This window comes from Neovison vison, chromosome 7, assembly GCF_020171115.1.
Source record: "Neovison vison isolate M4711 chromosome 7, ASM_NN_V1, whole genome shotgun sequence".
Classification (NCBI taxonomy): domain Eukaryota; kingdom Metazoa; phylum Chordata; class Mammalia; order Carnivora; family Mustelidae; genus Neogale; species Neogale vison.
The window spans coordinates 97,122,961-97,148,585 of NC_058097.1; the positions used below are offsets into that span (position 1 = coordinate 97,122,961).

Here is a 25,625-nt window from a genome sequence, read left to right on the forward strand (position 1 = left end):
TTGCTTTAATGCACTTGGAGTCCAAGCAAAACGAGTTTCATGCCGAATCCTTCCGTCGGGTGTAAAAGGAGCTAGCTCTCAGGTTGTAGGATTCAGCCTTGCTAGAGAGACCTGATACTCCACTGCCCTTTTTAAGAGTCCCTTTTAGTTAAGATCGTTGGAGAATTTCTTTAGTTTGGGAATGATCTTCCTCAGTGTGACAGAGGGCCAGTATACCCCTGGACAGTGTATAATGTGTAATGACAGAGTATAATGTTTCATAAACGATTCCCCTCCTTTCTCTTTCCTCTGGGGCCCTGTCTGACTTTGCCTTCTTCCCCCATGCCCTGTTTTTGGCCCCTTTACAAATGTTGCTTTGGAGGCTGGGTGGCCCACTTTCCCTGGGGCTGCACCTTGGGCTGGATGATTGGAGAGAACTCTCTGTTACTCCTTAAGGAATTATTGTTGAAGCTGGTGCATTTAAGGTTGACAAAACAGTTCCTCGTTTTGTGTGTAAATTTTGTGATTTAACTGTCAGGCAGGAAATATTCCTTCTCTTATTTTCCAGGCTCTTGTTGGGAAAATACCATACTGTGGCTCCCAGCACTGGAAACAATAGGGAATTCTTTGGAAATACACAAGGGGATCTTGCAAAGAGCCTGTAAAGGGCTGGAAATGATTTCCTGACGGGAGGACCATTGCTGTCCGGTAGGGTGTTCAGGAGCCGAAATGGCACTAATTAGCTTTGCAGCATCTAATTGGCATCTCTGGGCCGTGAGGCATGCCTGGCAACTGTCCTAGATGTTAGACACAGGCAGTTTAGTTCAATTTAGCAATTTTTTGACTACTTGCTCATCAAGAGATTTTTTTAAAATAGAATCATCATATAGCCCATATACATATCATACTTTGTACTATCTCATTTTGACTTTAAACAACCCTGTGCAATAGTTATGCTAGAAGCTTCTCTATTTTATCAGAAAGGAAACTGAGGTTTAGGGAAAAAAAAAAAAAAAGGCTGTGTCCAAAATCACACCATCTAGTGAATAGTTAATCCCTTTCAACCGTAACCTTTTCTGCCTTGAAGACAGAAGACGGTATTTTAGTTCAGAAAATCAGATTTAAAGCTTGGCTTTTTGTAGGCAGGCATAGAGAGATGAGACACATGTGTAGACTTAGACACTACCTGCGGGACTTTGGGCACGTTTTTTAACTTGTCTGGGATGAGTTTCTTTCACATTTATAGCATTAGGGTAATACTTCTTCCTCTCTTACAGGATTTTTGTGGGGACTGAATGAGGTAATGAAAAGGGTTTTCTCCCTCCCTTTCCCCCTCCTTCCCCCTTCTCTTTGCTTAGCCAACACCCCCTTCTCCCACTCCCTTAAACATTCCTCCCATGTTGTAAAAAGTGATAAGATACTACAAGGAATGTTGAAAGGTCAGTCTACATGCTAATAAGGGATTGTAGTCTGACCAATGCCGATGGTCAGTCTACATGCTAATAAGGGATTGTAGTCTGGCCAATGCCGATGGTCAGTCTACATGCTAATGAAGGATTGAAATCTAGCCAATACTGTCTGTTTCCCTTTTGTTAACGACCAATGAAAGTAACTTCCCACTATGTAAATGAAGGATGCTGAGCGAACCAATCAGGGGTATTCCCGCGCGCCAAGTTTGCCTTTACATTCAAACCAGCCAATGAAAACTTTGTAACCATGCTTCTGCTTCTGTACGTATGCTTTCGCTTCCCCAAACCCCATAAAAAGGCCCTGAACAAAGGGCTGGCGCGCGAGTCTTCCTAAGACTTGATCGCCCGCAGGTACCTGTGTCAACTCAATAAACCTCGTGCTGTTTGCATCTGATCAGTGGACTCGGCTTGGTTTTTGGGCCCGGGGGTCTCCTCCTGAGAAGGGGTCCATTCCGGGGTGCTTGGAGCCCCGGGGGGATCTTTCAGTATTACATGGAACATGCTCTCTTAGTGTTTCACAGCAGTCAACAACGTGTTTAATCCAGAAAGCCTAGCATTTGGAGGACAGCACCACCCGCTGCCCTGAGAAGGTGTCTAGAACCAGGACCCTCTTGTCTCAGGATTATTTGTTTGGCCATTGTTTTTATTCAGACGGCCAAGGGGACCAAGATGTGACCTGGAAAGCATGTTTCTCCCGAAGTTACCTGATCAAGAAGTTAACGATCATACAAGAACTATTTAAATAACAGTAACTTTTGTGAATTTGAGAAAACCATACATTGTTTTCAGATCCATTGAAAACAAATAAAAGGAAATAAGGGACTTTGGAAAGATGCATGGAAGGCCATTTTAGTAGTCAGCAGAACACAGTAGGTTACTCATGGGGGAAGATGCAGAGGAAAATCACGGGAGACCTAACCCTTTGCCTTGTTGGTGGCTCTTTCCAGCCCTGTCCCGAGGCAAAACACACTTGCACCTCCCTGGACCTCCCTGTTTTCATCTGTAGAGTGTGGATAATTCTATCTGAGACTCACAAGGTGGTTGTGAACTTCTAATGAGCAGAAAGGAAAGAAAGTGATTGGTAAACTGTGAAGTGTTCTCCATACTGAAGGTGGTGGTGTTATTTGTTGAAAACACCCCAGATTCCTGGATAACTTAAATGTGCTCTCGCTGGAAGGTAGGGGACACACCGAATACATCACCCTTCAGCGCTCTTTCGGTTTGAGGAATGTGCTTTTTCAGCTTAAATGGGTATTCAGCTTAATGGGTATTAGGTCTTGTATATCAAATTGAAATTCAGTGGCTATTTTTGGAATGGGGTTAAAATAACAAAGGGGGAAGTACTTGGAAAGCAAACCTACTTTATATAGGAAGACTTAACTATACCATCCATTATATGGTAAGTATATTCAGCTATAATCCGTAATTACAATGATGATAACCATTGCACTTTGCTAATTAGAACATGCTTCTAATAAGGCCAAGGTCATCAGTTTGAATCCTTGTATGGATCAATTAGCATAATGTCAACCTTTACCCTAAGTTCTCATGGGGTCACTCAATTGTATATTGTGTTCATAAGGAGAATAAAGTGGAGATTGAAGGAAATCATGCAGATTTTCAACCCGTGTGGGTAGGAAGAACTCTACGTTATTGTGTGTCTCTAGCTTTCATTTTTTTTTTTTTCTTTTAGCACACTCACTACTTTTGCTTTTTGTGATTAATTATCTGGACAACCGGTTTTGTTTAGCAAATTACTAGCATCATTCACTTGAAATGGTACTGCCCAGCTTCCTGAGAGATGGCGTACTCTCCAGTATGATTTGACCCTCTGTTTTCAAGTGCTTAACTTTGCAGTGGTTTTCTTCAAAATGACCCTGAGAACTACGAACTTCTTACTAGCATTTTTCAGATGGGAAAATAGAGGCATTTTTTCCCCCCAAGGTTTCCTACTCCCAGGTGAAGAGATGTTGGCTAATTTTATAAAAAGGTCAGTAGCACAGCTGGGCTTGAAATACAGAGGTCCTGACTCAAAGTTCTATATTTAATTTGCCATCTATTTTTTTTTTTTCGGGTTTATATGTAGTAAGTTTAGTCAGAGGCTGGGAAAGTGAGTATTTTGTCTGCATATTTAGCAAGATGGATGGTTACTGCAATGGCATCTCTTTCAGAAGTAGTTAAACCACTTGCCGGAAGTGACTTATTGTTGTTGGACTAATTGTATTAAGGAACACCAATCATATCATTTGATTCATTGGTGTCTACAGGCTTAGCCATAAAGACAGGGTAGCTAATTACAATTTTGGTCACATTCAGTGACGGAATTTGGCATATCATGTCCTAATATGAGAAATGCTCTCACGTCCTGGAGAATGTGGTCGTTCTGGTAGTGTGACCTAGAGGATGAGAAGTGCATCTCCCCATCATCCCCCCCAACGCCTTAACTCTCACTGAGAAGCCTGTTTACCGCAGTGCCGCTGTTAGTGGTTCAGACCATGTTTTATCATGGAGGGATGTTCATTTTTTACCATCATTTACCTTAGGACTGGAGATTGCATTTTTGAGGAAATGGAGGCATGACTCCTTCTGAGCACCTTTGAGATCAGGATACTAAAGGGATTGAGAATTTTGATGAGAAGAGGAAGGGAAATATGCAATGGTGATTTCTGGACATCTGTTTTGGGAGTGTAGGTGATGGTGGTGTGGGGCTCGGCCCATCAGAACGCGGCATCCGTGTAGTAGATGCCCGGCTGCTTGGAAAGGGAAGGGGTGAGCCAGAGGAGGAGAAGCTGAGGGAGGGGAAGGGCGAGCACGCGTTAGACTTGGCGATTTTGCCTGCAGCTTTCTTTGTGTGTGGAGGTTTGGTGGACAGAATGTTCCGTGTGTTCTCAAGAAGCAGACAACTAATTTGAATCCATGTGTTTCTTTAATTGTATGTTGACATTAAAAAAATGCTATCTGAGGACAGTTTCCGAAGGGAAGAGATGATTTCTTTGCAAGGGAGGACTTGTCACGTCTCTAACTGTGGTTCTTTTCCCGTCAGATGGTGACCATGGCACCAGGCTGACTGTTTGACTAGACTGATGCAAGGATCAGTTGCGATAACACGGATTAGAAACTGCCGACCGGAAAGTGCTCAACCCAGTACAGTTTTAAACGTTACATACGGTATAGGTTGGAGATGATGTGCTTGGATTCTGGAGCAGGTTACCTGAGACTCAACCCTGGTGTTGTCTCTTTTTACCTGTGTGGCGCAGGGCAACTCAAATGCTGTGTGTCTCGCCTTTCTTAGCTGTACAGTAATAACACCCATGAAGATGTGAAGGCTCACATGGAGGCAGTGTCACACGAGCCGTTATGTTGTGTGTGCGAGCCTGCGCTAAATCGAATACCGACGTAAGCGCCTGGGAGTGAATTACATGGGAATTGAGAAAACCCTATATTTATGCCTCCAGCCATGTAGCTCTTTGTTTATCTAAGAAATTCATACTTGATTATAAGCCATTAGTGACAGTTAAGGAACAAACTGTTGAATCTGACAGTTGGGTGCATCCACCTCCCAGAAGCTTTCTTCTCCTGATGCTTGAATAAAGAAACTGTTCTCATGAATGCTGACTTACTCAGTTCAAGTAAGGTTTCTGGAGGATTACTGGTCTTGATTATCATGTTTCTACCTTAAAGGAAAGGTTTTCAACCCTGACTGCCCACTGGAAGCAACCGGGTCTCCCAGACCGGTGGAATCGGAAAATTTGGAGGTGGAGCTCAGGCACTGGTGTTTTCTAGAAGGTCCCCAAGGTGATTTTAATGTGCAGAGAGAATAGAAATCCACTGGCTTAGAGCATTAGTAATTAAATGTATATCACTATTATTTAGTTTCGGGATATTTAGTTTTCCCATGTTTAGGTAAATAAAATGACGTGACTAGTTACAGATATTTGTTTAAAGGAGGATGGATGTATGGTTTCCATTAATTCTGTGGCCTACCGGTCTGTGCTGTAAAGCAGAAATGAGAAGTTTGTTTTTAAGCTATCTGTGAAGTTGTGTCTATTTTTGGCACGATGAAGTGCTGTCAGTATTAAGGTAGAATCCCAGGATGTTCAAGGTCAGAGGGACCCTCCAGGCATCTAGTAGAAACAGGGTACACTTTGAAGCCAGTCCTGGCCTGCAGTGGTTTATTCACTCACTGGTTTTGTGATCCCGGGATACTTACTTAACCAGTCTGAGCCTCAGCTTCTTGATCTCTAAAATTGAGGTGAACGTGTGCCATCTATCTGGGGACAGGGGTTCCGTGCGCACATGCGCACAGGCGCGCACACTGGCGGCCTGGCTCCCCGCCTCCTGCCGGATCCCGGATCCATCTGGTGCGGGTCTGCAGAGCAGGGACTGTGCCCCGGGCTCCGCTTGCCGTCTGAGCCTGCAGGGCCAGCTGCTGGGAACGGCTTCCTCCCACTCCTCAGGGACCACTTCTCTGGCTCTGCTGGGACCATTTCATGGCTGGCTGTTTGGATCCCATGACCTTCTGTGAGCATCACATTTAGTCTGCGGGGTCAGCACTGCTGGCCAAGCAGGGGGAAGCTATTCTGAGACCAGAGATGAAGATGGTTCACGGTGGCTCCGTGATGGCAGCTTCTGAGTACCTTCTGTTTAACCCCATATTATCCATGGTGGGACCCAGACGGCTGCCTTGTCTGTCTGGCTGTCTCCCTGTTCAGTGCTCCTTGGTGTTGAGCAGCGATGGTAGGAGACCCCATCTCTTAGTTTGGGGGGAGCTGAGAAGAATCACAGATCTGTCTTTTTGTGAAAGGAAGAGTGCCTTTTTCTTTTTCCCCACCTGTGTCTCTCAGGTCCTCCAGCCTCTGGCTACAAACTTACAAGGCCACCTGGTTCTTCGGTTGCACACTCCTTGTGTCCTGGGAAGGAGGCTCATGGCTTGTTTCTTATTTCTTGTAAAGCTTAATGCCTGGGCTCCTGATCTCAACTGTGGTGCCTCAGGGTCCTTCCCACATGCAAGCCTGCTTTCTAGATCTGTCCCCAATCTTCATTTTCAGAATTCTGCTTTTATCGCCATCTCTGGACTGATCTGAAGTTTTCATTGGAAATATTTATATGTTCTGCTGCCATTTTTTTTTTTAATTGTTTCTTCTGTCTCCTGGATTCGGCACCCTCTTACGAGGGGAGGTCATGCTAGCTCTGTTGATTTTTTGTGATTTTGACTTAAGGGGCGGATGCTCTATCCTGTCCTCCACTGGACTATGAAATGCTCGGGGGTGGAAGCTGTGTTTTGCAGCTGAGCATGGTCATAACTATCCGTTACTAGGTACCTCCTGTGCGCCAGAGACTGCTTTATTTCAATTAATTTCCATGGAAAGTAATGTCTGCATAAGGAACCGTATCTCAGAGAGCTCACGGGAACTGCCCAGGCTCCTCTAGCTCATGAGTCACAGAGCTGGATTTTGAACTCACTTTGATATTAAATCTTCTTTTCTAAAATCATGTTTCTAAACTCCTTCTTAAAGGAGGGGACAGACACAGATAGGAGGAAGGGGATCTTGGCCTGTGGAACTGTTGAGTGGGGGACATGTGTAGAGTTGCATTCTTTTTTTTTTTAAAGATTTTATTTATTTATTTGACAGAGAGAGAGATCACAAGTAGGCAGAGAGTCAGGCAGAGATAGAAGGGGAAGCAGGCTCCCTGCTGAGCAGAGAGCCCGATGCAGGGCTCCATCCCAGGACACTGGGATCATGACCTGAGCCGAAGGCAGCGGCTTAATCCACTGAGCCACCCAGGCGCCCCTAGAGTTGCATTCTTTTTTTTTTTTTAAAGATTTTATTTATTTGAGAGAGAGAGTGTGAGAGAGAGCATGAGCGAGGAGAAGGTCAGAGAGCGAAGCAGACTCCCCATGGAGCTGGGAGCCTGATGTGGGACTCGATCCCGGGACTCCAGGATCACGCCCTGAGCCGAAGGCAGTCGTCCAACCAACTGCGCCACCCAGGCGTCCCTAGAGTTGCATTCTTAAAGAAGAGAAGGTCTGCCCATCTTCAGAACCCCCGTGTTTCCCACTCACACACTGGCTTGTGTCACTGACGTAATGTGGACACTAAGAAGTGTACCCTACGACTCTCCAGGCAGAAGTCACCCCTGTGGATGGCTGTGACCCCCATGTGGGTCTTCATGCTGTTGTATTCAGGGCAGAGAGACCCAGAGATTTCGTGAAGATGTCTCTCACTGATAAGAGCCATTGGTTGAGCAATCAGGCAGATTCTGCAGAAGGTTCACTGAGTCCATGGCAATGAGATGTCCTGGGGAGTCAGGTGTGTGGGGAAGTCCGCCGTGGCTGGTGAGGAGACGCTCTGCCCTCAGCCTCCGTACTCCTCGTTTAGACCCTCAGAATGTGCCCACTGGCTTCGGCAGGCCCCAGGAAGTGTATAAATGCTTTCCCAAGTTGAAGTCTGGTCAGCTATGGCCAGAGAACATTTTCTTTTTAATGTATTTGGAAACTATAAATTTAACTCCCGCTGGGGAAGAAAAGCAATTGCTTTACAGAAGAAAAAAAACCCCAGCTCTTTAAAAGGCTCAACTCCTCTTGCAAACATGTGCTTTTTAATGACTGGGAAATTCCTGGTGCAGGGAAAAATGTCCCTTTGTACAAATGAGGTCATTCTGGTCTTTACTGGCTGGCCCTGTGCACTCGAGTTCCTGCTTTCTGTTCCATGTGTTGTGACCAGATGTTACTGGAAGGTAATCCCGCTGTGCATATTCACTGCTTTTAGGGCGTGCGGCCAAAGAGAAAGTTATCTTAGCTCACCAACTGCCAAGCCAGTGCAAGGGGCCCCGGTCCCAGGGGTCCTGAGCCCGTGACTGATAATGACTTGGTTTGCATTGGCCGCGGGTCCAGTTTTGAAAGCAACTTTTTCTGCACACTAGGACTGCTGTGTCTGCTTCGTCCCCCCGAGATTTCTCAACAGCTCCACTGCTCTTGGCTCAGACGCGATGTTTTCCTTTCCTTAGGTACATTCTATTCACTCTGCTTTGATTCTGAGATATCTGTGCAGGTTCGAAGCCTCCTGTTCATCTTTTTAACGTAGTACAAATGAAAACCGGCTGTTGAAAGCATTCGCCCTGTACCTATTTCCTTCAACACGGGGAGGCTGATTCCTCCTAAAATTAATTTCTGATTGCTTTGGCTTAAGGGAAGCCTTAGATTTGCTCAGTGAAAGGGCTTTCCTCAATGGTAGCGTAGAACAGATTTCAGGGGATGCCCTTGATTTAATCGAAGTTCACTTTCCTCTTGCTTTCGAATAAAATAACCCTTTCCTGTCAAGAAGGAGGCTGAAACTTGGAAGAGTCTTGGGTAAGGAGGCTGCTACCTCTGTTCTGGACATTTTCAAGAGAGGTGAACAGGGGAGGGGAGCAAGGGAACCTGGACGACCACCTCTGTCTGTAGCCTTTTTAAACAAAATTGCCTGTTTTTAAGACGGTGAGCTTTCTCGACCTCACCCAGATTTGTGTGGTTAACCAGGGGCAGAGCCATGAGATTGCCGGCTGCCTGCTGCCTTCCATCTCGAGAAGAGAATGTCGAAGTCCTTATGTTCCTCTAAAATTCATCCGTCGCTGTAATGAACCCATCTTTTGATAAGCCTGTGGAAGATTATTCTCTGTGCCCGAATGACTCTGCATTTTTATATTTAAAAAAATTCACACTCTTGCCCCTGAAAAATTAGGTTCTTACCATAATTTCTTAATTAAATCTATGTTCTGGGATCTTTCCATCTCCCTCAGTCAGAAACTCCAAACTCAGGCTCTGTTGCCCAAGTTAGTCTAAGAAAAAATGTCTTGATCTGGAATTAAGAAACTCCATCTTCAGCTGTCATGGAGATGACAGAATTCTACTGTTTGGTCAGGAATGACTTAGGTATTTGCCACACACCCCCTCCCTTGCCCATGAGGGTTTGGAGCCCTTGCTTGGATTCTCTTGGGTCCTTGAAGAAATCAGGTTTGACCTGGGCACAGCCCACATTTCCTTTAGTACACCTCCCCTCCACTGCCTCCAAAACCTTAGTTTATCGCCTGCAGATGTTTTGTTGAACCTAAGAGCCGGTATGGAAGAATTGGAAAAAATACAGCCAGGAAATGCTATCCTACTTGAAACCGAGAAATTCTGGGTAATTCCTGGGGGCCTTGTATTAGTTCCTGTGGGGAAAATACATGGCAGAATGTGTAATGGGTTAATATTGTAAAGCAAAAATGCATACGAGATCAGTCAGAAGGTGCATATCTGCGTCTGATGCTCAGAATGGGAATGGCACTGATCGCTGATAATCTATTTTGTTGTTGTTATTATTCTCCAGCCTCAAACGATACAGCAGACTCTCAAGAGGACCCTGCAGTATTACGAGCACCAAGTTATTGGGTAAGTAAAACAGATTTTGGTCATTATTTGGGGCAAATTAAAGATAATTACTCAAACATAGATGTTGAGCTGTGGTTTTCTGCCACCCAGGCAGGTCTTATTTTACACTGACTGTGCTCCCAGGGTGGGCTGGGGGCTCAGTGGGACCCCTGCAGTGTTTTCCTTGGGCCTATTTGTGTTTCATGCTTTTACATGAAATTCCCTTCTGGTATCGCCTTTCCTTTTTGTTTTTTCTTCTTGTGTTCTTACCCTCTTATTCCCATCCACTGAATCTGATGATTTTGCCCTGGGAATGTGGTAAGGTTTAATGGCACCAACGGAGGGGCTTTATATGGGATTTCAGAATCCTCAGTTAAAGTCTTTTCAAAGTCATCAGAAGCCTAACGTTTCAGTGAGGGGCACTGCTTTAGTTAGAGTCCTCATGCTACCTAGTTTTCTTTAATCTTCCCTTTCTGGACATTCTAAGAAGACAAGGTGAAGAAACGGGAGCTCACAGCCTCACCAGCACATAGAACTTTAAAGTAACTTTAACTGTTTTGCAAAGGGTGATGATAATGGTGACGACTAATCCAGGATTAGATGCCGTGGGTGCATGAGGTCATCTCAGTGAGCGAATTCTGTACACAGAAAGCTCCAAATAAGAGTGAGGTATACTTTCAATTGGCTTGGGAGGAAGCGGTTGAAAATACAGAAGCCTAAATTCTGCTTTCTGTTGGAATCTAGCTTGAAATGAAGGCAGCAGAGTCATTGACATGAGAGGTATTGCGTATTTTTAATTCACGTCGTTAACGTTCTGTACGCACTATCGTGATTTATTTGTGTAAGAACTTTGGGGGGGGGTTAAGATTCAGACCCTGGTACCTCTTAAAATGCTGTCGAACATCATCTAACATTTGGGAATAATGATCAATGCCATGGGGATCAAGGATGCATTTTTGGTTATTGGGATATAGTGTGATTTAAAAAGAAAAAAAACAGAAGAAAAGAAAAATTGGCAGAAAAATAATCTTGGTATCTAGTACAATGCCATATACTATAAGTGCTTGGTGATTATGTTAATTGTCATTTCAAAGGGAATTGCTTTGAAACATTGTCACATCAATTCTCCAAAGCGCAGTACTAGGAAAAGCATATTATTTAAACTCATGAGATGGCTTTTAGTTTGAGGCCATTAGTGATTTTAAATGGTTTATCCTAACGGAGGTAAATGATGTCAAATTAATCTCTCTCCACATATTCTAAAATAAAACTTAATCACTCTCATTGGATCTGCTGCTTCCACAGTGTGATGTTTGGATTAAATTAGTCAGTAGACTTGGAATAGTTTCTTGCATATGGTGAACACTACATTTGCTTGCTCTTCTGTTTATTATTTTTAATATTTTAAAGACACTACCAGTAATCTAATGCAGGCGTTTCCTGGAATAGTGAATGTCCTGTCTGTTTTGAAATGAATCGTAACTGGTCCACATCTCATTTGTGAACTAAGCTATGTCTTCACGGCAATTTGGGAGTCTTAGAACTATGATCAGAAGAGGTAACTAAACTATATTATCGGAATCAGAAAATTCTTTTTTCCATTAGTAACGTGTGATGTAGGAAAAGACATTAGGGTTTGAAGCTGATGGCCAAGAAAGAATTCTTGAGATGTCTTTGGTACAAGAAGGTGGTTTTCTGAAAATATTGCCCCCCCACCCCGCCAGGGGCAGAAAGAGCTGAACCGGGGTCAGGAGGTGGGGGCTACTTATGAGCGTCTAAGTTGGGAGGGGGTGAGGGATAACCTGTCTCTAAGGAAGTCAGGAAGCAAGGCTTCAGATGTTGGGGCTAGCTGTGATGAGGGAGGCGCTTCACCCCTCATAAAACCCGAGTCACGAGGCCCTTCAGGTGTCTGTCGGTGGGTCTCGTGCTTGGGGACGACGGCCAGTAAGTATCGTGGCGGGGAGAGATGTTTATGTTAAAATAGACTTCCAGGATCCCGGTGGTTGAGCTCGGAGTGCCTGTGGCCTTTAGCAGAGCTTTGACACGGAGGCAGCGGGGTCCCTAGAGGACTGTCACTCTGCCTGTTTCAGCGACTTGCCAGTGGGCTGCAGATAGCAAGGACATTTAGTAACTCGTCTTCTGCCTTTGTTTCCCACACCAAGACGGGGTTCTCTTTTATGGAAACCACGGCCTCCGGTCTCCCATTCGCTCTGTGTAGACTGAGCCTGGGGAGGTTCATGGCCCCAGAGGGCCTTTTCGAGTCCCCCTTCCTGCAGACGCGGTGTAGAGAAAACAGTGCACACGACCCGGATGTGAAGAGGTGTCACGACGTCCGGACGGTTCCAAAGAGACCTGTGAATGGACGTTCCCCGGGGGCGGGCTGCTTCTGAGGACTCGGAGCGCCGTGCGCACTGCCTTTCCTCCTGCGCGTGCGCATGAAGAGAAAACCCGCGGGTGCAGCGTTGTGACGTGTGCAGCGTTGTGACGTGTGCAGCGTTGTGACGTGTGCAGCGTTGTGACGTGTGCAGCGTTGTGACGTGTGCAGCGTTGTGACGTGTGTTTTTCCTGACGGTGTCTTCCTCTTCCGTCAGTCCTGGCCTCCCTGTCCACCTGGCCCTGTCCGAGCCCTTGAATTAAGTGTTCGCACCTGTGCTCTGTTTCTCTTAGGGAGACGCAGCTAAGGGCTCTTTATCCCTAACTAGAGAGGAGCATGTTTCTGCCAGTTGAAGGGATTTCAGGCAATTGATAAGAAGTGCTGAGTATTCGTTACCTACTTCTGGGGGCGGGGGGAGGGACACACGTGCCTTTCCAAACCCGTGAAACAAGGCTTTGCCTAAGGTTTGTCTTGAAGTCCTTCAGCTTTTAGGTGCCTTAGGCTGGGAGGACGAATCAGGTTGGGTAACAAGTATAAGCTAGCCCTCCTGGTTTTTGTTTTTGTTTTTGTTTTTTAATATTTATTTAACTTTTTAAATTGAATTTAATTTAATTTTTTAATTTCTTTCAAAAAATTAAATTTTATTTTTTATTTTTTAAAGGAGAAGTGTAGATTCTAGTTGGCAGAGTAATGTCAGTTTCAGGTGTACGGTGCAGCGATTGGGCACTTTCCGCGCCACCCCGCGCCCTCCTTCATCCCTTTCACCTGTCCCCGCCCCCCACCCACCGCCGCGTTTTCTCGGTCTTCGGAGTCCGCTTCTTCTTCCGGCTCCTTGTTTCGTGTCTGCAGTTCCGCACGAGTGAAACCATGGGGTGTTTGTCTCCCGCCGACTCAGGTCCCGAGCCCGGCGTCCCCGGCTCCCCCCACGTCCGGAGGGGCCCTGACCCTGTTTCCAGTTCCGGAGCTCAGCCTCTCCTCCCGGCCGCCCCTTCCTCTCTCCGAAACCGCCCGTGGGCCTCTCCGTCTCTCAGAGCCTCGGGGTCGCCCGCGCATCCCCGCAGCGGAGGCGTCGGTCCCCGCGAGGCCGCGAGCGCGGGGAGCAGCGGTGCGGGCGGAGGTCGGGGAGCGAGTCCCCGCGGACCCGTCGGGGAGCGACGCAGCCTCCCTGCGCCCCCGAGCTTCGTCCTTAAACATTTGTTCTGTTCCTCGACTTGTCCAGCCCCTCGTCCGCGGGTTTGCGCATAGAGACCGTTCCGGTGGCTCCACGGTCACCGCGGCCTCTAGAGCCACCGCGACCCCGTGCTGGGGCTCCCCCTGCCCCGCGAGCTGGTCGGCCCAGCCCCGTCAAGGGACCAGCAGGTTGGACGGTGCCTCGGGTTCGCAGGTGCAGGCGCGCGTCGGATCCCCTGCAGCGCGCTGAATCCCGAGGGCTGCACTCCGCTCAGGGCTGCTGACCCCACAGCAGCTCAGAGGGCGGCTTTCTGGCCGGTTCTCGGGGGACCTGCCGACTGCCGCCGCGGCTCAGGTATTACGCTGTGACATCCCTGCTTTCAGCCCTAGTGTGACTTACTGCCCTGGACACGCAAGTCTGAACTGTTGCTGGGCTCTGCCTCCGCTCTCCTCTCTGACTGTGACCCCCTCCGCTTCCCCTTTCTACTCCCTCCCTGCCTGGCCAGGCCTTGGGGCTTTTCCCAACTCCTGCTTAGCCTCAGGGTCTAGGCTCGTCCCAACTCCATTTTCCTGGAATGCTCTATCCCCACATGTGCACTTTTTTTTTTTTTTTTTTTTTTAATGCATTCAGGTCTCTGTTGAAATGTCACTATCTTGTACTCTGGCCACCCATTCTAGGGAAACCATTCCCTACTTCTACCTCCCGCCCCTATCATTTTGTATGTTATTGTATGTTATTGCTTTTGGTAGAGCTTCCCATAACTTCTGTTGTTGACTCATCTGAAGGATTTACCTTTATGCTCCTATGCCTTCGTAATTGCTCAGTTCGTAGGAGGGACTAACGTTTTCTTGGGAGTGGGTGAGTAAATGAAGGAAATGCACCTGGAGGCCTATACATGGAGGGGTATGCACCGTGGATGAAAGAGTAGATTGAGCTTGGAAGGGGCATAAGAGGTGGGCTTCAGACACTGCCCAGGGTCTAGTACAGTTCTAATACCAAGAGCATACATTTTACTGACTTATGGACTTAATTTCTTATTTATGCTTCATGTTCTGATGCTGTGTGTCAGATTGACTTGGTGTAAGTTTCTCATATTTTTAATTCCTTTTTTTCCCCTCCGTAAGTTGCATGAGCGCGCTCACCCTGACCCTGTCCTGGTCTTCTTGCCTCGGTGTAAACTGAGAACAGGGGGTGCTGAATGTACTTCTTCCTGCTTGTCTCTGTAACTCATGCTTCTAGGGGATGAGCTTGCTTCTTGGACGGTGTGGCTGGGAAAGAACAGGGGGAACAAGAGGTGCAAGTAGGAGGTGGGCTGGGTTCACCTTCAGAATTCACAGGCACCGGGGCGCCTGGGTGGCTCAGTGGGTTAAAGGCTCTGCCTTCAGCTCGGGTCATGATCCCAGGGTTCTGGGATTGAGCCCCGCATAGGGCTCTCTGCTCAGTGGGGAGCCTGCTTCCCCCTCTCTCTGTCTCTGCCTGCCTCTCTGCCCACTTGTGATCTCTGTCTGTCAAATAAATAAATTAAAAAAAAAAGAATTCACAGGCAGCGGGATTGAGGGAAGTCTGGTTTATGAGGGCTCTTTTCCTCTGTTGTCATTTTTATCATTATGCCCGGTGCCTCCTTGTCTCTGGGCATCTTGTCCCACGGTTTAGAGCCGAGGGCAAATGAGCTGAGAAAATGTGCCTCGGGAGCAAAGCTACCATGTGGCAGATTTACTAGATTTAAAGTCAGAATCTGCCTTTGAATGATTTAGGGCACCTGACCTAACCTCCCTGAGCCTCTGTTTTCTCATGTTTAAGATGCTAGTAATAGCAGGGTTGGTTGGGCTGACGTTCAGTGAAAGTATAACGATAACATCAGGTCACAGAATCATGGAAAGTACTACAGTGCTCGGTGTAAAAAACTTGTCAGTGTGTTCACTGAGTCATTATTATTACTCTTGCCACTCTTAGTCTCTGACTGTTCTGCACGTCAGTGTTTGGTTGTCTGTCCGTTCACCCTTCCGCTGCATTATTGCTCTGTCCTCCCTGAGTTGCTAGAATTTTGGAATCTTCTTTACCGTCAGGAGCCAAACATGCTGAATTCGTCCTTTGGCTGTAACTTCTTGTCCCTGGGAGGTGATTTTTTTTTTTTCTTCATCCAAATTTCTACCTCTAGAGTGCCTCACTGGCCACTCTGACTCATTTTACACTATGTGACTCCTACTGGTCCGTAGCTCCCGGGCACAGATTAGCAGGACAGTGCAGACAAAGCGGAGATGTTTTTAAAATCACAATTGGAAAACACACGATAATCCGGCTTCCTGGGATGTGATGTTCCACCATTATATATTTTAAAAACTGAGGTATGAAGAAATAGGTATTCAGACTCTTGCCACTCGTTCTGTACTTTTTTTTCCCCCCCAAGAATAAGCATCATTCTGCTCCTATCACAAGTGGGCCTGCTGGCCAACCTCCTATTAGTTTGGGACAACATTTCCTATAGTCATCTGAAATTAAATTGTTATTCCAATTATCACCATGGGCTCCGTGTTTGTTTTGTACACCCAAGCTTCTGTTCCTTTTTTCTTTAGACAGCTGAATAGGGTTAAGCTACATTGATTTCCATAGAACACAAGAAGTGGGTAAACCCAGATTATTCTGGGAAATAAACTTGAATGATACTGCTTTTGCTGTTAGGGTCAGATTTGGGGGCTATCCAGTATTTTATCTAAAAAGCGGTCAAGCTTCTTTTTCGTATATTTACGTAGAGTATCTGAATGAGTGAAAACAATGAGGTAAAAGCTACTATCTATCGATCGATCAGTGTTTTTGAGGCAATGTACTGGGCACGTTAGGTCTCTTCTGTTTTATGTAATGCTGACCATCTATTTCATAAGATCATTGCGTGAAGCTCATTTTACAAATAAGGAAATTGAGGCTATGAGAAAAAATACTTTGTCTAGGGTCATTCCAGTTAAAATGTGGGAGCCTGATTTTACAAGTAAGCCTCTATTTGTCTGTTTTTTAATAACTGCCTTCCCCATTCCAGCTTTTATCAAGTGTCCTGCATTCAGGAAACTGTAGTATTTTGCCAGTCTGGTTTATTGGGGTCTGATCTCGGTGAGGTGTGCAGACCTGAGGCCATGTTATTTTTTCTCTTCGGTTATTTCAAACATGCGAGGATGGGTTTCCTTTGATGCTAGCTCAGGCAGATCGCCCGATTTCAGGGAATTTCCAGGAAGTACCAAGTCCACTCTAGGCGAGTCCACATCTTCAGCCCCCTGCCCAGTCTCACCCTTCCACGGCTGCGTCAGGCCTCGGTCTGAGCTACTGGGAATACAGCTTAGAGGGGGTATCCTGTGTTTTTTCACTCCTGGGGTCCAGGCTGCCCCCTTCTGGGTTCTTCTCTCTTCTGATGTATTTTTTTTTTTTTTTTTTTAAGATTTATTTATTTAACAGACTGAGACCACAAGTAGGCAGAGAGGCAGTCAGAGAGAGAGGAGGAAGCAGGCTCCCCACTGAGCAGAGATCCCGATACAGGGCTTGATCCCAGAACTCTGGGATCATGACCTGAACTGAAGGCAGAGGCTTTAACCCACCTGAGCCACCAGGTGCCCCTCCTCTGATGTATTGTATCAGGCAGGAATGAAATGGAAAATGGCAGAAGCTTTTTCAGATTCACTGGTGGTTGGAACAGTCCTGTCTTGACTGTAGTGCCCTCAGTCGGGTCCATGTACGGGTTGTACCTGGACAGTGTGAGAGGGCCCTCCTCCTGGCTCTGAGGACCGCACTCTCCAGTCTTGCCGGTGGGATCCATCTCCTGCTGGATGGGGAGGGTGGTCAGCAGGGACCACGAATGCTCCCCTCTCTTTCCTGGTATCTCCTCACCCATGGGCAACTCCTGTTTGCCAAATGGAGGTATGGTGCTGCTCCCATTGGCTTCTTGTCCTTTTCCCTGTTAGTAGCTCTTTCTGGAACCTCCCTCCTCTCAGGAGTTATGCCACCTCCGCAGACGTTCATGGTGGATCGCGGTACCCAGCCCCCAGTCTTAATCGGGGTGGACCCTCTTTCCCCAGCTGGGCTTCTGCAGAAAACATGTCCTTTCTCTTTCTCTTGGAGAGGGGAGGGGTAAGAACAGTGCTGTCTTCCCAGGCCACTTCCTCGCTCTTCTGAGGATTGCCTTTCACATTTGTTTCATTCCTTGGTTTCTGTAACCTGGCCGAAGCAGGGACTCGAGTCCTTTCTTAAGTTCTGGTGGAAATGGCTACTCTAGGGGGGAATGTGGGAGCCTTAGGTCCCTATTATCTTGAGCGTTGGTGCCTTGGCTCCAATCCAGAGGCGACTGGAGAAGATCCAGGCAACACCTGATGACCCAGGCATTTCGTCATTCTCTCCTTGCAAGAACTTGGGCCTGGGGGTGGGGGGGTCTCATTTTATGAGGGGGGGGGCAGGTTACACCCACCGATGTGAGTTCACTTCCCCACGTCTCACAGACGACGGGAAGACCAAAAGACTCCAGATGCTTGCTTCGCGAATTTGTACCATGAGTCAGACTTCGTGCTCGACGTCTTCCTTGTAGGACCGGGTGACCCACCGGGGCGAAGCGCTCGGACAAGGAAGCCGTCTCGGTACCGGCTGCGGACGGGCCGGTGTTTTCACCCGGCGCTGCCGTGTTGATGCCGGCCCCGGGTTCCCGGTCCGCGCCGCGAACGCTCACGTTTGCAGCCACTTTTGCCAGAAACGGTGTCTCAAAGCTGCCATTATTTTACAGTGTGGCTACACAGGGGCACAGACGGCGTGTGTTCGTGTGTACGCATACTCGCGCGTGGTTTAAAAGTGGCCTCCGTGTGCTAATTCTGTTTTCTTCTTAGTTACAGGGATGCAGAAAGGAATTTCCACAGTATCTCTAACAGATGGTCCTATGCAGACCATTCCAGCAAAGAGGAAGTCGAAGACGTCTCCGGAATCCTTCAGTGCACCGCTAACATGCTCGGTACATTAACTCTGCATTCCTGTGGGGGACATGGCAGGAGGGGAAGGGGCCAGACAGTATAGACATTTCACTTTCTGCTAGTGGGAGGACTAGAGGTGGAGACAAAGGAAGACGAAGACCTTGTCTTCAAGTGATTTAATGTCGACACTCCTGGAGATGTTTAAGCGCAAATTACGTGCCTGCCATTTACTTGGAGGGTGAAAAACACAATAATAATACTCGCCTTCCAGAAAAACCTGGAATTTGTACGTTGGGACTCACCTCCTGTGATCTGTATTTTTCTGGCTCTGAACCTCGACTGAAGTTGGGGATCTTCCTGTCTGAGCCCGTGATTGTCTAGTCTCTAATAATTTCAGTATTGTCATCACTGTTCTTTGTGAGAGGCCGAGGCTGGAGCGGGAGGGAGGCTCACACGTCCTCCCAGGGACGCAAGGACTCAGCAGTGAGGCAGGTCGTCTCCTGAGGTCTTTGTCCGTGTGTGCGAGTGTGTGTCCATCTTGAAGATCCCAGTGTTCGCGACGGCAGGACTGTTGTTGGATGCTCCCAGCATGGTTAGGGGGTGATGTGAGCTGTACCGAATCATGCCGTCGTAAGGCACTGGAGTGAGCTGTGCTATCGTACTGTCTGGTGTTGCTGGTGTGTGACAGCTGCGTTGTATTGTATGTCACGTAGATACCAGAGCAGGGATATTTTTTGCCCCAATGTCTTACATGGGTTTTTAATTTAAAAAAAAAAAATCAAATTTTGGGGGAGCCCTCCCTTTTCCTTATTACTCAGACAGGGACCTGTGGAATGTTGGTAGGGAACAACCAGTCTTAGTGACTAACTCCGTATAGAACTCAGAATCCCCTTTCCCTCAGGGTCCGATTGTGAGGACTGGGACAAACTTGTTTGCCTGACTCTCTTTACTCCTTAGAGTAAGTGCTTTCATGGGAGACCTTGGGCTGCCTCCTACCACAGATTCCAGGTGACTTCAAACCACGAGTCTACTAGATTTTTCTAAACATACTGACTGCCAGAGGTAGCTCTGGCTTTTGTACGCTGGAGCCTTGATGACGTCTACCCGTTGATAACATTTTCATTCCGGGTAAACCCAGAATGTTCTATGAAGAACTTGGACCTTTTGTGAGGAATGGTTTGTCTATAATATAAGCAAGGGAGTGAGGGACAGTGAAAAGGAAGCCCACGGGTTCCAAGGGGGACTTAACCTTAGTCCCCCTTAATGTATACAGGGGCAGGGATGTCCTTCTACCCCAGGGAACTTAGTTATTGCAGAAGAGAAGGGATAAGAACAAATGGGGGCCAGGGCTTGGCGTGACCCAGACTATTGATAGTTTTGTCCATTAGTTTAAAAAAAAAAAAAAAAAGAGCAAGTAAGGTTGCTAACTTGGAAAGGCAAGGGTAATTTGTTAAATGGATCATGTTTTAATGCCACCATTTTATAGAAGAAGGGACATCTTAACTCTCCCTCCAGTAGGCCTAACCTCCAATAAAAGATGGGCACTTAAATAGAATAAACTTAGTTCAATGACCAAGAAAGAAAAGAAGTAAGGAAGGGAAGGAGGGAAGGAGGAAGCCTGAGCTCTGTCATCAACCTTCATTTCTCTTGAGACTTGGTGGGCTAAGATGGTGCCCCTGAAGGGATGCATGAGAATCTCGGCAGAGGGATGTTTACTATTTGGAAAATTGGTTCTTGACTTGCGCAGTTCGTAAATATTTCCCTGCCCCTCACATCTCCTTGCCTTATGCTCCCCGCCTCGCCAGCGGGAGGGCGCGAAGTGTCCAGGGTAAAGCTGTGGGGGTGCTGAAGTCTTCTGCACCCGCTTGCTCTCGGGGCCGGCAGTTGGGCGAGTAACCACGAGGGGACGCTGTTGGCCCAGCACGGCGTCGTTGTCTGTGGCATGGCCTGGAGCTGCAGATCCCCTCGTCAGAGGGACATCTCCCGAAAGTGCTACCTGGTATTAGGGAAAGAGTGGTTTTAGTAGACAAGAGCAATTAGATTTTTTTCTTTTCTTTTCTTTTTTTTTTTTTTAAAGATTTTATTTATTTATTTGACAGAGAGAGACCCAGCGAGAGAGGGAACACAAGCAGGGGGAGTGGAAGAGGGAGAAGCAGGCTTCCCGTGGAGCAGGGAACCAGATGCGAGGCTCGATCCCAGGACCCTGGAATCATGACCCGAGCTGAAGGCAGACACTTAACAACTGAGCCACCCAGGCAACCCCATTAGATTTAAAAAAATGTTTTTTTATTTAAAAATATTTTAAAAATATATTTTTTATATTTTTATTTATTTATTTATATAAAAATTTTTATTTTTATATATTTAAAAAATATTTTAAAATTTTTATTTATTGATTAGAGAACATGAGCCAGGGGGAGGAGCAGAGGGAGAAACAGACTTCCCACTCAGCAGGGAGCCCAGTGATGTGGGGCTCGATTCTCAGACCCAAGGATCATGACCTGAGCCCAAGGTAGACACTTAACCAACTGAGCCACCCAGGTGCCCTGAGAGATGAGATTTTATTTACCCCTTAGTAATAATGGTAATTTTAAAAATGTACAATAATGGTAATTAGTAAAAATAATGGTAGAAAATAATGGTAATTAGTGAAATGTAAAAAGCATAATCTTTTTTTAAAAAAATATTTATTTATTTGACACAGAGACCACAAGCAGGCAGAGGTGGGGGGCGGTGAGCAGGCTCCCTGCTGAGCAGAGAGCCCAATGCGGGCCTCCATCCCAGGACCCTGAGATCATGACCTGAGCCGAAGGCAGAGGCGTTAACCCGCTGAGCCACCCAGGTGCCCCTAAAAAGCATGATCTTGTACAATTTAAATTTTTGAAGAAGAAAACGAAATGTCTGCCATCTGTTGAGCAGAGACTGGCGTGGGTCCAACAGGTGACGACGGGCTTGAGCATTGCCTGTTCTCTTTGAGTCTTGTCTTGTCATGACTCCTGCAATATGGACGGCCTGAGGACAAAGGTAACAACTTCACTGGTCAGAGTCCTTGGAAGCTGTGTTTTCAACAAGTCACGGAACTGTGATTGATCTTGGTTTGCTGAGATTTCCTCTTGTTCAGTGACATTTAAATTCTCCTGGGCAATCATTTATGAGAAGGCAAAAATCCATCAATTCCATGAAGAGAAAAGCATGACCTGAGAAAGGAGCCGTCTTTGGAGTGAGGGAGTTTGGCACAGAAATAGAGAGTCTTGGCCAGGTTCAGAGAATCCTTCTAGATGGGTACCGGTGGGAGATTTCCCAACAGTACGATACACATTCATCACCTTTGGGTGGCATGGTTAGAATATGGTGTATTTGGACAGGGAGTACATACTTCTCTTGTCTACTTCGTCAACCAGGAGCTAGTAGAGACGAGAAATGGGTGTTCAGTTATCTGTGCGTTGCTTCACTTATTATCAAGAAAGATTAAAAGTCCTTAGGTCAGAAAATAGGACTAGGGAAGCCAGTTTTGCTTCTTGCAAAATGACCTTATCTGTCAGCTTAGTATGTATTCCTCTAGCGGGTTTGATCATGTGCTGGCTTTTTAGGTTGAAGTTTGAGTCGAGTGGTTGGCCTGCAATGAAAGGACCTGCAGAGTGGGAGAAATCTTGCTGCAGAAAACAGGCTTGGCCTCTGTCCCGTATTTGTTCTGTTGCTTCCTTCCTAGGACTCTCTGAAACACATGTGTGGTGGAGTGGGTCATCCCATTCCTAGTAATAGGATGGAATTGTTTCCAGATCAACATTTTGCCATTTATTTCTCTCTCTCTCTTTTTGGCTTCGAAACTGGTAGTTGCTATTTTTCGTCTCATCATTTACAAATTAGGGATATTAAGGACAGACTGCTCAGAGTCTTTTATTCGCCTACTTTTGGTGCTCTGGCCGTCCCCGTGGTAATGTGGGACCTCTCCAAAGAGGCTTTTAAACTCTGGGAAAGGCTATACAGAGAAAGATCGCTGTGAACTCTGCCCTCCCCGCTGGAGGCTTTCTGTGTGAAATTTACTGCTTTATTTGGAATAGATCTTCTGCTCACCAAAATGATCTAATTTTAGTTGCCTGAAAAATTATGGCTTTTCCAGTCATAATTTGCAGAGCCCATTTTTAGCTCCAATTAAAAGTAGTACAATGTACTTATATTCTTAGGTGCAACATTGAGTATTTTCTTGGAAATGGAAATGCTTCAGTGGTACAAAGGAGTGTCTATGAGAAAGTGTTAAAGGATCAATGTCATGTATCTGTGTTTGTTGCTGAAGTGTTAGCACCTGGTCTTGTGGTTTGGACTTAGGTAATGCTGGGGGACAGGGACAGAGGAGGGAGAGTTAAGGAAAAAGGATGACAAGTAGCGTAGCTTCCTTACGTAATGCAACGCAGAATAAATGAGGGTTTTGGCTATTTCAGTCGTTTGTTTTCTTTGGGCGTTTTCTTACCAACCCAGGCAGAGTCTGGGACTTTCAGGGTATGTGGGACAACAGAAGGATGGAGAGCTAACTACCTGGGTGTGCCCCTTTGTTTTCCTTGCAACAAAGTAACACTCTCTGTTCAGAAAACAAGGCCTTAATCACCTCGGAGCAGTGCCTTCCCACATTCCCCTTTTAGACTTGGAGATAGAAAGCAAGATGTTAAAGTGGCGTTAGGTTTGGTCCTATACTCTGGCGGGGCCGTCTCAGTCCTGGCCTGTTTGACTTCTGCAGAAGGGGTTGTGGTGTGGCGTTTGGGGAGCGTCTGGTGCTGTAGGATGGAGGAGATGCGGAGGGAAAAGGTCCTTGCACAACCAGATACCTGGTACCTGGTTTCTGGTAGAAATCAGAAGTGAGCGCTCGGGGTCATCCCCTTGCCGGGACGGAGCGCGAACTCGGGGCTGCTGCTGGTTTGGTAGGAGCAGGTATGTCTCGAGTATCAGCGAGTGTAGCCGCCTGCTGCTTTCGCTACATGCATTTTGTCTCCAAAGAATCGAAGACCTGAATGGTGAAAGAACGGCCATCCAAGTGTTCTCTCTTTTAAAAAAGAAGGTCTTCTGGGAGAGGGAGGCTTTATGGTCTGCAAAAACCCAGCATGTCTCAAGTCAGAATCAGGAGCAATGTCATGGGGATATTGATTGGGAAAGGGCTGGCCTTGGGGGCGCAGAGCTCACGGCTTCTTCCTGGCGGCAGGGACTGAGACCCTCTGAAGGCAGAGCGCTCTGTCCAGTGCCACCCATTCCAGAATCCTTAGCCAATGGAGAACTTTGTTTTGTTTTATGAGCAATAATTTGTTGTTTATAGGTTAACTTGTCTGTGCTTTTTGGTTTCTATCATGATGGGGAATGTGCACTTTACAGCCTTCTAAATGACCATAAAACTGTGAAGGATTAGCCAGCCTTACTCAGGGTTAAGCTTACTTTGGGGGTTTTCTTGGAAGAAATCTAACACATGCTCCAGTTCACTAAAGAATTACTCGATTTGGGCGCCTGGGTGGCTCAGTGGGTTAAGCCGCTGCCTTCGGCTCAGGTCATAATCTTAGGGTCCTGGGATCGAGTCCTGCATCGGGCTCTCTGCTCAGCAGGGAGCCTGCTTCCTCCTCTCTCTCTCTCTGCCTGCCTCTCTGCCTACTTGTGATCTCTCTCTGTCAAATAAATTAATAAAATCTTTAAAAAAAAAAGAATTACTCGATTAACGTCTTCAGAGTCTTGGAGAACGAGTTGGTGCGATAACCACTTAATATTTTCATTGAAGAATTAGGATCAATGGCAGCAGATACATTCTACTGATATAATTCTTATTACAGTAACTTGGTAACTGATAATTTTTCCTTTTTACTAAAAGTAAATCATGTCAGTATCTTTATAAAATGAATTAGAGTTAGGGTGTTTGGAGGAGACTTAATTTCTTAATTGATTTAATAATGGCATTATAATATACTAGTGGTTCAGAGCAAAAATGAGCCAGATTATTGGGGTTGAATTTGCAGTTTAGCTACTTAGTGGCTGTATGGATTGGAACGAGTTACTTCATCTTTCCCATACTTTACGTTTCTCATTTTGTAAGATGGTTATAATATAACTACTTACTTCCCAAAGTCATTAGGAAGATGAAATAATTTAATTTATATAAAGTAGTTAAAGCAGCCTGAGAAGTAAGAAATGCTACTATCATAAGCATTTGCTCTGAGTATTGGATATTCTCAGAATAAAATTTGCATCAGCCCTGGGAGGTCTGTATCGCTTACTTCTGTGGGTGAGGAAGTGGGTACTTTGTTAACTTGTTAGGTTTCCTTGTCAGGGACGAGGAGCCACAGAAGTAGAATTTATACCCAGGTCAGTCTGATTCCCAACCTCTTGTTCTTTCCAGTGCTTTCTGCTGCCTTCCAGAGTTATTGGATTGAGGCTGACTTTCTATCACTCCTCTTTTGCTAATTGCACAAGTCTTTCTGGGTCTGTGAACTGTGACTGTTTTACTTAGTTCATTCCTGTTCCAAAGTGTACCTGGGATATTTGCTTATATGTGGTAAGTAGTACCCAAAACATTTCTCCCTGGTCCTGAGGAGAGCACTTCTCCACCCCCCACCATGATTTGGATCTTTTTCAGTTCAGAAATAGTATTTTTCTTTAGATTTCATGTATTGACAATGCCAGTGAGGGGTGATGTGTTTGTACTCACGACACAAACAGGTTTTTCAGTTGAGCCTTTATAAAGGTACACCAGTTCTGTTGGCTAAGATTTCAAGCTGATCTTGGCATTTACCTGGCTTAACATGTTAGACCTCACTGGTGGGGCACAAAGCCTCAAAAGGTGGTACTTCTCATAACATTGATTTTTTTTTTTTTAATGGATGTTGCCTTTTAAAGTCTAGGAACACTGTCATGGTATCTCATTAGGAAAGTCATTATAGTATCTCATTGAATAACACAGATTAATAACATAATTTAATTCCTAACCAAGGTCTTGAGGAGCAGGTCTAGGTAAATTGGAAAGAACCTCTGTTTTCTGTTCTCTGCTCACATACTTTGCCCGAAGTGCTTAGATAGGGCACGTGGGTCTAAGAAGGAATGAGACCACTCTGGGGGACACTAACTCCAATATGTGTCAAGTAAGTACTTAAATAAAAATGGAACCTTCACTCCTGCACGTCTGTTTCAGAAGATGGAAATAAGTTGAACAGAGATGTGAAATGCTTTCTCTCCTCTCAGAGACACTTTCTTATTTTAGGAGTATTTTCTTCTGACTCTTTCGACCAGCCTTTTCTCATTTATCCTTTTTATTACTTTTTTTCTGTCTTTTTTGTCTTCTCTG

The 25,625-nt window shown here is 46.1% G+C and overlaps 1 protein-coding gene across 2 annotated transcripts in view; it reads left to right on the forward strand.

Moving 5' to 3' along the window:
- The window catches only part of GUCY1A2 (guanylate cyclase 1 soluble subunit alpha 2), a 308,917-nt gene that overhangs the window by 27,816 nt on the left and 255,476 nt on the right, over positions 1–25,625 (forward strand). For both annotated transcript variants that reach the window (XM_044257727.1, XM_044257728.1), the window contains exons 2-3: positions 9,797–9,858; positions 18,236–18,357. In XM_044257727.1, the coding sequence (XP_044113662.1) occupies positions 9,797–9,858; positions 18,236–18,357 (184 nt within the window). The remainder of the gene's footprint in view (positions 1–9,796; positions 9,859–18,235; positions 18,358–25,625) is intronic.